This window comes from Hemiscyllium ocellatum, chromosome 36 (assembly GCF_020745735.1).
Source record: "Hemiscyllium ocellatum isolate sHemOce1 chromosome 36, sHemOce1.pat.X.cur, whole genome shotgun sequence".
Taxonomy (NCBI): Eukaryota; Metazoa; Chordata; class Chondrichthyes; order Orectolobiformes; family Hemiscylliidae; genus Hemiscyllium; species Hemiscyllium ocellatum.
Window position 1 is genome coordinate 28,275,240 of NC_083436.1, and position 17,383 is coordinate 28,292,622.

At 40.5% G+C, this 17,383-nt stretch overlaps 1 protein-coding gene across 2 annotated transcripts in view; it reads left to right on the forward strand.

Moving 5' to 3' along the window:
• LOC132833403 (limbin-like) overlaps positions 1–17,383 on the forward strand; it is a 178,166-nt gene that overhangs the window by 120,197 nt on the left and 40,586 nt on the right. Inside the window, exon 17 of one of the 2 annotated variants that reach the window (XM_060851641.1) lies at positions 12,348–12,575. The exons of the other annotated variant lie outside the window; for it this stretch is intronic. Coding sequence (XP_060707624.1) covers positions 12,348–12,575 — 228 coding nt within the window. The remainder of the gene's footprint in view (positions 1–12,347; positions 12,576–17,383) is intronic. 2 annotated transcript variants of the gene reach the window in all.

Consider the following 17,383-nt stretch of genomic DNA (forward strand, 5'->3'; position numbering starts at 1 on the left):
TCTCATACTTTTCTTTTTATCCCCTTGGTAGTTTTTCACCATGACCTTCTAACTATCACTGAATTCTCCGAGTGTCAAATCAAATGAATTAAGACCCATCTTCACTTTGCTACTGATAGGAGGCCTAAAGCAAATTAAATTTCGTCCTAGCATCATGGTAGGTGGGGAACCTCAGGGTTTACTGGGTAAGAAACCCACACATTTTCCTCCTTGTGTCAAAGAAAACCTGTGAAATTATTGATTAGCTTGTTATCTAGAAAATGCTTCTGGAAAGACTTCTACACTGATATTCTGTGCTGGGTCATATCATGGTATTAGTGTGTGTTAAACTTTAAACTGTGGGCTGTTTTCTAACATTGACATTTCTGACAATGCACAAATTATAAATCAACTTTTCAAACCTCCATTGCTTTGAGATGTGTGGAATTGAGGACAGACTAAACATTTAGCCACTTCTTTAAATGTAATTAGATTAGATTCCCTATAGTGTGGAAACAGGTCATTTGGCCCAACAAGTCCACATCGACCCTCCGAAGAGTAACCCAGCCAGAGCCATTTCCCTCTGTCTAATGCACTAACACTATGGGCAATTTAACTTGGCCAATTCACTTCATCTGCACATCTTTGGACTGTGGGAAGAAACCAGAGCATCCAGAGGAAACCCAACCAGACACTGGGGGAATGTGCAAACTCCAAAACAGTCTGGTCCTCCCTAGCAGAGAATTGAACCCCGGTCTATCCCATGACAGGCAGCAATGCTAACCAGTATACTATCAAGGGATTTCTATTCATTCTCAGGATGTGAATAGGCCAGCATTTATTCCATAACCCTGATTGCCCTTGCAAAGATCTTGGTGAGCCACCTTATTGAATCGCTGCAGTCCATGTGGTGGAGGTGTATCCATATCCCATGAATGCATAATAATTTGGATAAGTTTACCATAGATATTGACCAAATCAAGGTACTCTTTCCTTTCCACTCCAAAGAGCCATATAAACATATTCCCATGGTTTTCCTTTGTGCAATCATGAAATTAAAGGAGCAGCAGATGGATCATTTCTTATTCTGAGAAAGACTTCACAACTTTTAACCACTTCTTCTATATCTCTATCTACCTTCCAAAACCAAAAATATATTGTTACTACTTTTTTCATATGGACTGCAGGTTCTTCATAATGTAGGCTAAAGTGAGTATTGCAGATGCTGGAGGTTAGAGATGAGACAGTGGTGCTCGAAAAGCATAGCAGGTCAGCCAGCATTCAAGGAGCAGGAAAATCAACATTTCGGTCAAAAGCCCTTCATCAGGATGCTGTACATAATGTCCCTCTTACAATTTATTTTTAATCCTTGACAAAATAATGACTTTTTAACAACAAAGAACTTTGCCTTGATCTAAATTCAGTTCATATTGAAATACTCCTGCAATTTCTCATCATTACACTTTTTTTTTTGGCCAACCATACATGAGGTAATTGAGCTCTTTTCTGAACACCAATCCTCACAAGTTTTTCTCCAAACTTATCTGGCATGTCACTTGTAGATGTAATATTATTCTCAGGAACCTCAATGGTTAGATATGGATAAGGCTTCACAGGAAGTCTGAAATAAGTCAGCATGTGCACAATCTATTAATTTAATGATATTTAATATCATATTGAAGGGCCATCTGAATCAATGCCCATCTCCGTAGCAGTGCTGTTGCTAAGGCAACTATTCCTTTCTATGAACCAAAAATGACTGTCAGGACTTGATCGTGAATTAGCAAAATGATTTTTCCATCATGTTAGTAGTTGTGGATCTAAGTAACACCATGAATGATAACTAATGCCTCTTTCACAACTTGAGCCAGTCTGGTCTGATATTGTTAAAGTACATGAAGCATTTGTTACAGGGTTCTTCGCACTAACTTCAGTTATTAAGATAACACCACACTTCATCCTGTGGTGAGTCAACACATGCTAAAATCTAGCTGTATCTTGGGATCAGAGTGGGTCAAAACGAGTCAAAACAGCTTCACTTCGATGCTTTCTTCTCCTTCCACTTCAGTTCAGTGCCTTTGCTCAAAACCACATCGACAAGAGAATTTCTTAAATTGAGAATGTTTTCTGAAGCATTAACTCACTTGCTAACTGTTTCCTTTAGAGTATTCTGTGCAATCTCATCCTTAGTTGTATCATAATATGAGTCCGGAGTTTCATTAGTTCCAATATATTCCATTCATCTCTTGAACAATATTGACTAAAAACCAAATCAAAATCAATTTAGATCATGTTACTATGTCAAGTTCCCTTCACTAAAAGAGAAAATTATAGTGCTCATGTTGATCCTGTTGTTTATGGTGCTCGATGCAATATTCAACCATCAATCATTTAATAGAGAATAATTTGTAATTATTACATCACTTTTGTGGGAACTTGCTGCCTACAAATTGCCTACGGTTTTTTTTCCTGCATTCTAACAGCAAAGGCACTACAAAACATAAGTGACAAAAACAATTGGTGAGGAAGGCACAAAGACTCTGCCGAGGGGTATTAACAGGTGGCAAAGACTTGAAAATGGAATATATGTGTGGAAATTCAGTTTGGCAGAAAGAATAAAGGAGCAAAATGTTATTTAAATGGATAAAGACTGCAGAAAGCTACAGCTAAGAGATATTTAGGAGCCTCTGTCCAAAAGGTAGCATCCAAGATTTTTTCGTCCGTTCACAAGATGTGCACATCACAGGCTAGGCCAGCATATATTGCCCATACTTAATTGCCCAGTTGACAGTTTGGAATCGATCACATTGCTGTGGGTTTTGAGTTTTATGTAGAGCTGGTAACAATGGCAGCTTCCTTCCCTAAAGGACATTAATAAACTAGGTGGGTTAAAGTACAACTGGTATAGGGAAGCTAATTGGAATGTTGGCCTTTAGTTCAAAGGGAATCGAATATGTACATAGTGAGATTTTAGCAAAACGAGACAGGGCAGCAGTCAGACCTAAGCAGGAATACTGTGAACAGTTGGACTTCTTATCTAAGGAAAGATATATTGGCATTACAGACAGTCCGGAGAATGTTCACTCAGTTGATATCAGGAATGGATTGTTGAGGTTGAATCTTTAAGTATATTCAAGACTGAAATGGGCAGATTTTTAATCAGTAAGGGAATTAAAGGGGAAAGGCAGGAAAGTGGAGTCAAAGATTATCAATCAAAATAGCTATGATCTAATTGAATAGCATAGCAGTTTTGATGGGCCGAATGGCCTACTTTTACTCTTGCATCCTATTGCCTATACTGAGACTGCTGCGTATCCTTATTTCTCATTGTCCTGTTCTTTTTTTGTTTTTGCCCTCACTAACTCATTCTTAACTGCATCTATACTATTTGACTCCATACTCACATTTTAACCATTCTCTAAGGGATTACTGCAAGCGAAGCAGTTGAGAACTGCTGTTAATACAGTGCATTGTTTATCGAATATATATCAAGTGTGTCCAGATAGCTTTTTTATATCTTGTGTTTATAATCCTAATGGAGCAGCCTTTGTTCTGAACCGAGTATTCTTTTTTTTTTTGTTGAATAAGTAAACGTTTTCCCAGCAGTTGACCATGGCATTTTCACATGAGAAGAATTGCATTTGAGGGTGAGGGTTTGCATGAAGTTGAATGTTATGCTTTTCTCCGTCTGTACTGCCTTTTTTTGAAGGGTAGCATTGGTTCTAACTCTGTGGAAAGTTCAAGTTCAACTATAATTATTACTTGGCAGGCAGTGTCCTCTCTTGCTGAAACAGATCAAAAGACTGACATTTCAAGTAGAAAATTTTCAGAGTCCTAAAAGGTTGTCTGCTTTGAAACTGCTCGCTGAGGTGATTAATGATTCTGGTCAATTAGCAGCAATAGGAAGGAAATAAACTGATATGTGTTAAGAAGTAAGTTGTAGAGATATTCAATAATGTTGCTTTCTGCCTTGGAAAAGTTTCAAAGGAGAACTGTGATTAAGTCCCTGCTTAAAGAACTATCGGTACTCCAATTCAAACAGCTAGACCTTTTTACATTTGAGCAACATGACTTCAAGGTGACCTGATACATTCCAGCCCTTTCATCAGTTTATAAATCTGTATGAGTATTGATAAATTATTCTAATTTCACAGCTTGGGAAAGAGCAGGAAATATATGTTTAGATTTTTCAAAAGTAAAAATCATTTGGTTTTACATAACATGATACTGCTGGAAGGGAAATCTTTTGTCAAAACTTTATGTCTTCATCTTTCATCAGGACACATGCAAGAATGCCAAATTTCAAATGCTCAGCACAATTTATACTACAAAAGGAAAGGGTGTTGTTGGGTTGGAAATTGACTTTGAGCATTGCCACGGAGAAGGAAATATGGCCAGTCTATGTTAGGCAGACTATTTCAAACATTTGAGCAATTGATGAAGCAAGCTGCCTCATGCTGCTACTATGCAATGGATGGGCAACTGGTACACAAGATACTGCTGTCAATCCAAAATGACTTGTTGTATACTGTGTAACTGAACAGCATTGTGATTGTTGTCAGTGTAATGCTCGATACATGGGCTGTATGTGGGCGGCACGGTGGCACAGTGGTTAGCACTGCTGCCTCACAGCGCCTGAGACCCGGGTTCAATTCCCGACTCAGGCGACTGACTGTGTGGAGTTTGCACGTTCTCCCCGTGTCTGCGTGGGTTTCCTCCGGGTGCTCCGGTTTCCTCCCACAGTCCAAAGATGTGCGGGTCAGGTGAATTGGCCATGCTAAATTGCCCGTAGTGTTAGGTAAGGGGTAAATGTAGGGGTATGGGTGGGTTGCGCTTCGGCGGGTCGGTGTGGACTTGTTGGGCCGAAGGGCCTGTTTCCACACTGTAAGTAATCTAATCTAATGTATGTCCCACAAGTTAGCTGATTGAATCAAGCAGCACGTTCTTTGAATTATCACACTATCCACTAACTACTGTTAAAGATTTTTCCACTCACTTAATATTGCTGTATATGTATTTTTGTAGAACAAATTAGACACACTTCACGTGGAGCAACAGGCATGTATTCAATTGTAGACATAACCTGCTTGACCGTGTGCCAGTGTAGGAGATACAAATAATAATTTTCCTATGAAATGTTGGGTAATGAATGAGTGAATTTGAGTCCCCTCAGTAGGTTCATAAGACTTGCTGGTATATAAAAAATAGAGTAAAAGAAACTGAATATGCTGGTATTCATATTCTTGTATATGTAATCAATTTTCACTTCCTTTTTGCATAATTAAAAATGATTCCAGGTATGGCCACATTGTATTGACCAAATTGTAGCCAGAGTAGGTTATCCATGTTCTTGCCAATGTTAGTATTTAGCCAGATTGCCTGCAATTTCCAGTGACAAGTGAGATATGCCACTGCAGATCAGAACTCAGAATACCTTTTCTTATTATGTAGATGGATTCCAATTGATGGGAGTGAAATTCTAATATTACTGAAGATTTAGAGGAGTGAATGACCGCATTTCAGGAAATTTGAAGTCCTCTACGTTTGCAGATCAGGGTTGTACTAAATAGCTAGGAAATATCTGAGTTTAGTTTTGCTCATGTTGGGTACCCTTGTGGTGAATTGTGGTGTGGGGTCAGAATCCTTCATTTGGTAGGTGTGGGATCCATGGGATCACCAATTTCGGGACTCATAGCAGAGGCAGTTATGCAAAGGTTAGAACAAACAGCCCTACCACAAATTCAACCCAAACTCTGGGTCAGATATGTCGATGACACGTTCGTAATCATCAAAAACACGGAAATAGAAAAAAACACACTGGATCATCAACGCCACACTCACAGGAATCCGATTCACGAGAGAAGAAGAAAAGGATAGCCAACTCCCATTCCTAGACGTGATAGTACAGAGAACACCGAATGGAGAATTCACCACAAGGGTACACAGGAAAACAACACACACAGACCAAGTCCTAAACTATGAAAGTAACCACCCCAACACACACAAACGAAGCTGCATCAGGACACTATTAAAAAGAGCCACAACACACTGCAGTACACCAGAACTGCGAAAAGAGGAAGAGGAACATCTATACAAGGTATTCGCCAAAAACGGATACCCGCGCAACTTTATCAACAGATGCCTAAGAGATAGACCACGGAACGAGGACATGCCACAACCAAAAGGACTAGCCACACTACCATACATCAGGAGCGTTTCAGAACTGACAGCCAGACTGCTGCGACCCTTAGGACTCATAACAGCACACAAACCAACAGCCACGCTCAGACAACAACTTACTAGAACAAAGGAGCCGATACCCAACATGAGCAAAACTAATGTAGTTTACAAAATACCATGCAAGGACTGCACAAAACACTATATAGGACAAACAGGAAGACAGCTAACAATCCGCATACATGAACATCAACTAGCCACGAAACGACACGACCAGCTATCCCTAGTAGCCACACACTCAGACAACAAGCAACATGAATTCGACTGGGAAAACACTACTATCATAGGGCAAGCCAGACAGAGAACAGCCAGGGAATTCCTAGAGGCATGGCATTCATCCACAAACTCCATCAACAAACACATCGACCTGGACCCAATATACCAACCACTACAGCGGACAGCTGAAACTGACACACGGAAGCGGCAAGGACAGACCACTATAAATACCGGAAGAAACATCAAAGAAGCGCTTCGCAGGAGGCTCCAGAGCACTGATGATGTCGCCTAGCCAAGGGACGAAACGTTTGCAACAAAAACTTCCAGCTCGGCGAACAGAACCACAACAACGAGCAACCGAGCTACAAATCTTTGCACAAACCTTGAAATCAAAGTTAACATTTTGTGTGCTGTGACCCTTCTTCAGAACCTCCTGACCCCTCAGACCTCAGAACAGGATCATTTTACCCGAAATGTTAACTCTGCTTTCTCTTACAGATGCTGCCAGATTTGCTGTGTTTTCCTAGCAATTTCTGTTTTTGTTTCTGATTTCAAGCATCTGTAGTTCTTTTGCTTTTCTGTTTAGTTTATTTTCCCAGCAGTTTCTGTTTTTGTTTCAGAAAATGTCTGAGCTTGCCCCTGTTATTACTCATACAATTGTTGCACAAATATTAAGTGTCTACGTGTCTCTCACTGCCTACCTTTTAAAATTAATTTTATTGTTCTTGGATTTGCTTCTTCTGCTGTTAACTTATTTTTAGCACAACTGCTAAAAGCGAGTAGGTTATGCAGGAAGCTGCTTTTTGTATCTGACAGGTTTTGTCATGAGTTATTGAATGGGTGTGAAAAGCCATTTTCCTGTGCCCTTCATCTGTCCACTGACAGATCTGACAAATCCTGCAAATGTCTGAAACGGGGCATGTGGGAAATAATTCATAAATCCAATTAAGAAGGAAGTATGTTTCAAATTATTAGACCCACAAAACATTCCTGAAAACTCCTTGTCTTATGTTTTTACTGATAGATATATGGCACACGCTGAGGGTAGTCCCAGCCCTGGTATGGTAATGCTATTTTCAGCTCAAATGCAACAATTCACCCATCAACATAATGGAACAAATTTAATGAAACAATACATCTCATGACTCCCTTGAGGTTACAATATTACTGATATTGAAAAATAGAAGCCTTGCAGATATATTGCTTGTGAGATTGTTTATTTGCCACTGGATAAATTTGGCAGTTTGACTCTAAAACTTAATATCCCATTTATTTCACCAGGAGGACTTCCTTTATCTCAGATGGTCAAGTTGAGACAACAAACCTCCATATTCTAATAGGACAGTAGGGGATAAGCCATCCCAACTAATGGTGGAAGTGAGAGCAGACCAGTCTGGGGCTTAGTTTGGATCCATGATTTCCATAGTTTTAAGTCTCATTAAAGTTTTCTTTTCGGTGCAGCCATGATATTTCTGCATAAAGTTACACTGCCTCCAGCTTTGCATTTTGGTATGTCTTGCAAAATTCAAAGGATTGGAGGATAAGTTGGCTCTCTGCTGAAATTACGTCCAGCTGTTTCTGTTGTTGGGAGTATAAATGTGGTGCAATAATTCTCATGGGACCATCTATAGTGTGAGCTGCCAGTAACAAGATACATCTTGAGGGGTAGCACTTTGTGTTCTAACAAAACACAAAAGTCCCAGTTTTAAATTGGGACAAGAAATAGAGTTTGGCGTTCAAGTTGTGGTTCTGGAGGTTGTCATAGGATCTCACTGCATTCGAGACCATTTTTGAGCTTTTAAAGAATTTGCTCTTCTGTTATTTAGCCTATATCTCTGGCCATGTAAAGAGCTACTACTTAATCATAAAATTCCTAAAGTGTGGAAATAGGCCATTTGGCCCATGGGTTCAAATTGACCCTTTGAAGATCATTTCACCCAGACCAAGCCCCCTACCCCATCCCTGTAACCGTACATTTCACATGGCTAATCCACCTAACCTGCACAGCTTTGGATGGTGGGAGGAAATCAGAGCACCCAGAGGAAACCCACACAGACACAGGGAGAATGTGCAAACTCCACATAGACAGTCATTGAAGGGTGGAATTGAACCTGGGTCCCTAATGCTGTGAGATAGCAGTGCTAACCATTGAGTCATCATGCTGCCTACAATTAATGTAACTAATTATGCTGGAGTCCATGAATGTACATATAATGTCTGTGTGTTCAACAGGAGGACTCTATTGAAGTAAAGTCAGTGTGTTTGCCTACAGTGTGTGTGCCTCATGTTTGAGGTCTCATAACCACAGACCAAAAGGGAGATTTTTATATGACTAATATTGCAATACAAAGATTCCCTTTATATACAAAGCAAAATTACATACATTTATATTCGTTTCAAGTTACCCAAGTTGCCAATTATTTGCATGAATGTTCTCATGCCTTAACAGTTCATTGTTCCCATCAGACTATGCACATTCATTGCATGCACAGTCCTTAAATCATCTGATCTCTTTATTGGCATGTGTGATTTGGTACATATTGTCATTGGCTGTTCATCTCAGTAATATTGGATCAACAGGGAGTGCCATTTCTTCTTGCTGGGGCATCAGTTGGTGGATAGCTGACAACCTCTGGCTCTGATGGTTGCTGTGTGATCTATGCAAGTGGTACATTCACTTCTTCCTGATCAGCCACCTGCAGCTCACGAGCAACTTCTCCTGTTGGGTGCATGAGCCTGTGGTTGTTAACGATATATGTGGTCATTCACTTCTACGGTGTAAGATCGAAGTAACAGTTGCAGGTCCCAAGCTGCCACTTTGACTGACTTGTTGAGAGCATTGAAGGTTTGTACCCTGACCATTTCCCTGATATTTAACACTGGCAGTGGTTCAGCAGTCTTGTCAAAATAGTCTTCAGCTTACTTCCAAGGGCTTCATTTTTGGATTGTGATGTTGAGCCACTTACCACAGGTCTGATAAGGTCATGACATTTCATGAAACAGTAGAGTCTACTGATATTTTATGTTGACCCGACGTTCTCCTCTGCCGTTCTTATTCCAACAGTCACAAATCGTGTCTCAGCTATTGACTTAACTAAATCAGTTTGGTGTAGGGTGTATAGTGATTTATCAGAACCCAAAGCCAAGGGTTCTATAGTAACCATATGTATCTGTTTGTTGTTCGTTTTAGCCTGACCCTTGTGCACAAATTGATTCAGATTCTTGAAGTGAGAACATTGCCCAGACTGGACATGTCTTTGCCATTGCATGATGTTTTCTGCAGTATTTCCATCCTATCTCTTGTCCATGATTATTCTTCTCTTTGTGCCTGGAGGGTTTGGTTTGAACACAAATGTGTTCAAGCCACTGATTGATTTCCGCACATGCCAATCTCCTGCATATATATTTCCCTTCAGTAGCTGGGTCCCATGTGCTCATACAATCCTGTCTTTAATTAGATTATCCTTTAATTCTGAAAATTGGCATATATCTGTGAACTGACTTAATGGTATTATATTTTGATCTATGGACTCTTTCTCTTTCACCCCAAATATTGGATACGGCCCATTCATTTGTAATGTTAACTTGGCGCTCGAAGTATGCCTTCAAAGCTTTTAAAGTTTAAGGTTTAGAGTCGAATATATTTGGAAACAGTCTGTTCCCAATTGTGATGAAAGTGTAGTCACTTGTAACAGTTCTGGCTGGCCCAGTAAATCTACTGCTATTTCAAAACTCTGCCATCGTGTGTGGAAGAAATTCCAATTTTGTACATTATCCCCTGTCATTTTGAACAGGACCAGTATGGGAAAAGCTGAAGCCATGTTCTTTCAACTGATGGTTTAACTGTGGCTTACCAAATTGATCTCTGTTTTTGTTTTGCTGGCAGCTCACAACTCCATATGTATCTGTATCTCCCTGTATTTGGTTTTGCTTTCTTACAGCTCTGCAGCACTCACCTCAATCCCACTTTTTTTTTTGATTAGATTAGATTAGATTACTTACAGTGTGGAAACAGGCCCTTCGGCCCAACAAGTCCACACCGACCCGCCGAAGCGCAACCCACCCATACCCCTACATTACCCCTTGCCTAACACTACGGGCAATTTAGCATGACCAATTCACCTGACCCGCACATCTTTGGGCTGTGGGAGGAAACCGGAGCACCCGGAGGAAACCCACGCAGACACGGGGAGAACGTGCAAACTCCACACAGTCAGTTGCCTGAGTCGGGAATTGAACCCGGGTCTACAGGCGCTGTGAGGCAGCAGTGCTAACCACTGTGCCACCGTGCCGGTATTCTAACACAATACTTCACATGTACAACCAGCAGTTTGTTGAACACAGGGTCTTTATTGAGGTAAAGTTAAGATGTCTAACTATAGTATATGTGTTTCATGGTAGAGATCATGTGTATACGGCAGACTTGGAAGGACATCTTTTTTTAGATTACTTACAGTGTGGAAACAGGCCCTTTGGCCCAACAAGTCCACACCAACCCTCCGAAGAGCAACCCACCCAGACCCATTCCCCTACATTTACTCCTTCACCTCACACTATGGGCAATTTAGCATAGCCAATTCACCTAACCTGCACATTTTTTTGGACGTGGGAAGAAACCGGAGCACCCGGAGGAAACCCACACCGACACAGGGAGAATGTGCAAACTCCACACAGACGGTTGCCTGAGGTGGGAATTGAACCCGGGTCTCTAGTGCTGTAAGGCAGCAGTGCTAACCATGTGTTGCAATCTAAATATTTCATCTGCCCCCTCACCCTCCAAGGAGTGTTGAAAGTGGTGCACATCTTAATAGATCCTTCCTCACTTCATTTGCCAGGAATCATACAAGTTGTGCCTCCCATTACTTTCTCTTAAGAACGTCACAAACTTATTTTTCTCTGAATCAGACTGCAACCCTACTTTGGTGATTAGGCCCCACCAACCTTTTGTGGGATCCTTGACTGAGTCCTGCGTTATGCACTTTACAATTTATTGTGGAGGGAATAGGTTTAAGCTATTGTCAGGTTCCCTCCCACCCAGCCACCAGAACTGTCATGTTTTTTTCGGACATGAGCAGGTATATAAATGGAGGCCTTTATTTCTTCGAAAACTGATGTTGAACACCAACATCCCAAAATTATTTACGTGGCAGATTTGAGAAAAGGAGTGCTGCAAAATACGGAGGAACTTTTCTGCGGTCAGAGTGGTGGATATATGGAATGCTCTGCCCCAGAAGGCAGTGAAGGCTAAGTCTCTGGATACTTTCAAGAAAGAGGTGGATAGAACTCTTAAAGATAGTGGAATTAAGGGTCATGGGGATAAGGCAGGAACAGGATACTGATTGTGGATGATCAGCCATGATCATAATGAATGGTGGTACTGGCTCAAAGGGCCGAATGGCCTACTCCTGCATCTATTGTCAGATAAATGTATGACAAACTTGTTTACTTAACTTAGCCTTTAATTTTCTATGTTTATTAGAGTCACAGAGTTTTTAATTTTTGACAGCAGTTTGGTTAAATAAATATGCATTGCCCAATGTTTCTCTTATTTAACCAGTATTCTGTTGTTTACTCTTGTCTCTCTTCTTTGTAAGTTTTGATCTAAAGATTAGAATTAAGTTTATTTTGTATATATTTAAAGTTTTAGAATGTACTACAAAATGCCTCTTCATCAAGCATTTATAATTGATTGTAAATCTGCTTAGTGCTTCTAATATGTACTATGATTTGAGGTTAACTGCAGACTGAGTGACGTTAAAGACAAAAGTTCATCCATTACATGATTTCTTCTCCTAAAATGCTCCAAATAATGGCTGTACTTAACGCTGCCTGTGACTTGCATTTTTATTCTGGAGTTCTGGAGTTCTTATTTGCTGTGAATGTCACAATAAGATGCTGGCTCAATGTCGTTCCAGGTCCATGCTGAGCTGCTACAGCAGAGAGCTAATCAGATGAAGGATCTGGAAGAAAGCCTAGGAGTCTGCATGGCTTCAATTCAGCTTTGCAAAGCTGAGAAGCAAGTCAGTGCCCTAGAGATTCATGGTGCTGTTCTCAACCTGCAGGCACTGCTGTTAGACGAACTAAGCACAGCAGGGTCAGTGCCCCAGTCTGAGTGTGCCCGGATTGTTCAGGAGCATGTTTGCGTGAGTGTTATTTAAGAGAATTATACATGAAGATGAAACCTAATTTTCTGTCTCCTCATTCAGATTATATATGCTTATTTTAACCCTTCTATTGTAACCCACTTTGAATGACTGCCGTGCATTTCCAAAATGTGAATGTTGCCTTTTCTGTATTTTTAAATATAATTATTATTATAAAACTTAGCTTTGCCAAAACTTGGTTGACTGAGTGTTGGGGAAAGTGAGTTTCTGACAAGAGTGGGTTCTGTGTAAAGTTAGATTGTAGGAGACGTTCTTACCTTCACGTGAGCACTGCCTTCTTATTTCTTCGTGGTTTGAAGTGCTAAGCACAGTGAAATGAGTGGGGGTGTCCTTCATGCATTGACAAAAATCAGTATAAATATCCAATGGTCTGGGTGGATGGCATCACTCCAATGGGATTTTAAGCTCAGAATGTTTCACTCAGAATGCATTGGATCTAGGGACAATGAAATCCCAGGGAAGTTGTTTTTACATTTCTTTAACGTTTCCTTCTGAGCTTAGTTATGCTGTTTGGAATCCCATGAGAGATCTTTGGACTCACGTTGCTCAGATGTCTATCCATGACTACAATCTTCACAGCACGCCCCCTTCTTCCCTTCATTCCCCTCTTCATTATGTATCTAAGGATTAATCATTGGATGTTCCCTGTTATTATACAATTCCCTGCTTCCTCCCATTTCCATTCTCACCTACCCACAGATGTGTACTAGCAGCAGTGTTTATGTGTGATGGGATGTATCCATGCCCTCAATAATCATGATGTATGCTGGGATGTATCCATGACCTCAATAACCATGAAGCAAGTTTGGTTCAGGAAGGTTGTGTGTAAGGTATCTGCAGAATTTAAGGTCAGTTGTATCCCAAAGCTCACTACTAGCTGGCCTGGGCTTTCCTGAACTCAAAGAGCGTGGTGCTAGAAAAGGACAGCTGGTCAGGTAGCATCCGAGAAGCAGGAGAATCGATGTTTCAGGTATAAGCCTTTCATCCTGAGCTTGTCCAGGTATTTTATAATCAGCTTGTTCAGAGATTTTATTACACATCTCTGAAGTACTTGAATCCAGGACTCTGGCTCAGAAGTAAGGACGCTACCACTGCACCACAAAAGCCCCTCCCCTGAATTCTTCTACCTGTGCTCAAAAACTCCCTCTTCATCCCCAATTATGCAACAGTCACATCCTTGAATATAATCAGGCCTTTGTACTCAGTCCTTTTGGAAGTAGATTGTAGTGAAGGGAGAGTGTTGTGCTGTGCAGCATTGAAGTGGGGTATGGTTTTGTCACTACCATAGATAACAATAGGAACAATTTGAGCAGGTGAAAGTAGAATTAACACGCAATGCTAAATGAAATTCCCTTGCATAATTTGTTCAGTAGTTTGTTGGTAACAATACACGAAACAAGATTGAAGAAAATAAGTATTTTGTCAATAAATTTCAACAACTTGCTCCTTTATGTCTTGGTGAATTGATTGAGATTCTAGTCATAGTGTTTGCTTAAATTAAGTTTGAATCTTTAGTGACTACATTCATTGTAATATAGATAGTAGTAATTTTACACATGGTTTATTTAATAACAAAGTCAATAAATACAACAGAAATGTATTTCAATACAGGAGCTACTTGAACTTGTAAATATTCCCTTGCAAAAATCCACAATGGAACTGCAATGAATCAAATTCAGATAATCTGGAATTCGCTTGTATTCAAATTGTCAACCATTCACACTGGCAGAACAGCAAATACAGTAAAAGGATGTCTGCAATAAATCAAAGGTTTGACTGGTAACTGCAGATCAGTCAAACTTGTGCAAGTTTTCATATCACCGAAGCAACCAACTAGAATGGAATTTGATCATGGTAGACAACAAAATCACCCAGCTCTTCATAAGCCATCATTTGACATCAAGATCTCCCAATGAAAGTACATCAAACCTCTGTATGAATGGCTAAACCTGTGAGAAAGTTCGAAGTGTTGTTGAGCAGAAAGGGAGTGAAGTTGGTACAAGTGGAAGATGGTGGTGCAAAGTGAGAAGCAGCTTTCACTAATGAGTTAAACATTCCATCATCCAGTTTACCAACCATTCTAAAGCATAGCGGTAACATTTTGGAACAATTCAACAAGCAGACATCTTCTCTAGCAAGGAAGAGAATGAGAATGGCTGTTTTTCTGAAGTTTGAAGAAGCACAACTCATGTGGTTCATGGCAACTTGAGCCAAGTAATGTTCCCATCTCCAGTCCAATCCTCCGGGAAAAGGGGAGTTGCAAAGAGCCTGGATAACAAGGAATTTATCTGCAGCGATGGATGGCTGGTCCCATTCAAGATGAAGCATGGCATTGTCATCTGTGTGACAAGAAATGAGGGTATGTCACTTATGGCAGCACTGACAGATGATTGGAAGCAAGATGGCTTCATGCACGTCCTGATTGAGTATGTACCAAGAAATATCTGAATCGCAGATGAAACTGGGCTTTTGCAAGATTGCTCTTTGATATTTATAGGTGAAAAGTGTCATAGTGGAAAGTGAAACAAGAAACATGACACTAAGGTCAGTGCTAAAAGGCTCCCATTTCTTGTGAGGGGGACGTCAATACAACCATGATGATCTTAAGATGCTGAAGCACTGTCCACACTGTGATGAACCCACCAGGACGACCTGCAGCATTTTTGAAATTTGATCAAGAAAGTGGACAAAATGTATCAATGGCAGAAAAGGAAGATTATCATCATTGCAAACCAACTGCCCTGCCCTACCCAACATCACTGGTATCAAGAGTGTCAAGCTGATATTCTTGCCTCTCAGCAGCACAGCAAAGTTCCAATCAATGGATTGAGTGAGGATGATTCGGAATCTTAGAATCAACAACCGATTGCATCTTATTCTCAGGTTATTTAGGTCATTGGTAAGAAACGGCAATAGAATCTAACTATTCTAGAGGCAATCTTCATGGTTATGAAGATGTGGAGGGTGGGCCATGTTCACGGTGTTGAAGATGTGGAGTATGAGTCGTGTTCATGATAATGAAGATGTGGAGGATTGGCCGTGTTTATGGCAATGAAGATGTGGAGGATGGACCGTGTTCATGGCATTCAAGATGTGGAGGATGGTGATGGAAACAACAGTTGCCAACTACCTACATTAAGGTGGATTCAAATTGATTAACCATGCTCAGGTGCCATGGGTGAGCTGGAGCAGTGGCCACACAGCCCAAAGATAAAAATTATTGTCATTTACCTGCAAGAGGTCATCTTGAAGATTCTAACAGAGGTGACGGATTGGCCGAGGTGGACAACACCAAACACTGCACAACAGAGCTGATAAATGAGGCACTTAAAGATGCGATATGTTCTTCAACTGAGGAGGCTGGTAAATCCCCATCTACTCGCTTGCCTATTTGAAGCTGAAAGGGCCAGAGAGATGCTCTGGGATTTTGCACTGCAGCAAGACAACCCAGGGACTATTTGACTGCATGGGTGATATGGTGGACTGTACCACACTAATCCAAAGAAAGCACACCAGTAAGGAAAGATAGCTGAGGTTCTCCAAAGCTAACTCTTTTCAATGCCTTTCACTGCATAAGTTCCAGCTGTCGTAGGTTGTGAACAAGTTAAAAATAAACACATTTTTAGCTCACTTATTGCTTTACCATGTTTTCATTTTGGATTTATTTTTGACGCAAAGCATATTTCTGGTCAAATCAGATTACATAGTTGTCTCCTTAGCTGTCTCAAAGTATCACTTTTCGTGAACCTTGAGGGCAAATTCCCTGCGATTTGACTCTATGTAATTTCCCTGTAGTTCAGTTCTTATTGGAATTCAACTATTCCAGATAAAATTGTTAATATGTGCCATAATTAAGCAATTACACCTGTTCCTGATCCATATGTTGTCCCTCAATGCACTTTCTTTTATGCCATGGCAAATCAGTCAGCCATCTTTCTTTGTGCTCTGGAGTTAATTCTCTAAACACCTCCTCCTGTATACATCTCAATTCACTTTCAAAGGCCTTGCTCAGTTTGGTTTCAGTTGCCTTTCCTCTTTACTCCTTTCAACTGATCCTAACTGTGAACCTCTCTGGGATATTTTGCTATCTTTACAATGCTATACAAATGCAGGTTATTTTTGAAAGCAAAATTTAATGAAGTAGTTTTGATTGAAATAGTTGATTCCACTATTCTAGGTACACTGAATGCACAGATTCAGGCTACAGTGCTATAATGCTACCTGGAACACACACACCATCCAACCACAGTTAATCATTGGGCGTGTGGGCTCATGATATCACATCTAAAGAATAATTGGATATTCATGCAACATAACTTCTTCAAATTTCCTTCCTTAAACTAACGTCATTTACAATAAACCATGCAAGAACTGTTTAAAAAAAAACTACATCGGACAAACTAGCAGGAAACTTGCCACCAGGATACATGAACAACAACTGGCCACCAAAAGACATGACCCACTCTCCCTAGCTTCTCTACATACAGACAAAGAAAGACATCATTTTGACTGGGATAACACGCATATCCTGGGACAGGCAAAACAAAGACACTTATGAGAATTCTTAGAGGCTTTGCATTCTAACCAGAACTCCATCAATAAATACATCAATTTAGACCTTATCTACCTACCTTTGGGGGAAAAAAAACTGGAAATGACATCACCCACCTGAAGAAACCAAGGCCTATAAATAGACAGGACATACCACCAGCGCTTCACCAGAGACTCTCACTGATGATGTTACCTAGTATGGTGACGAAATGTCTGAAAACAAACCTTCCAGCTCA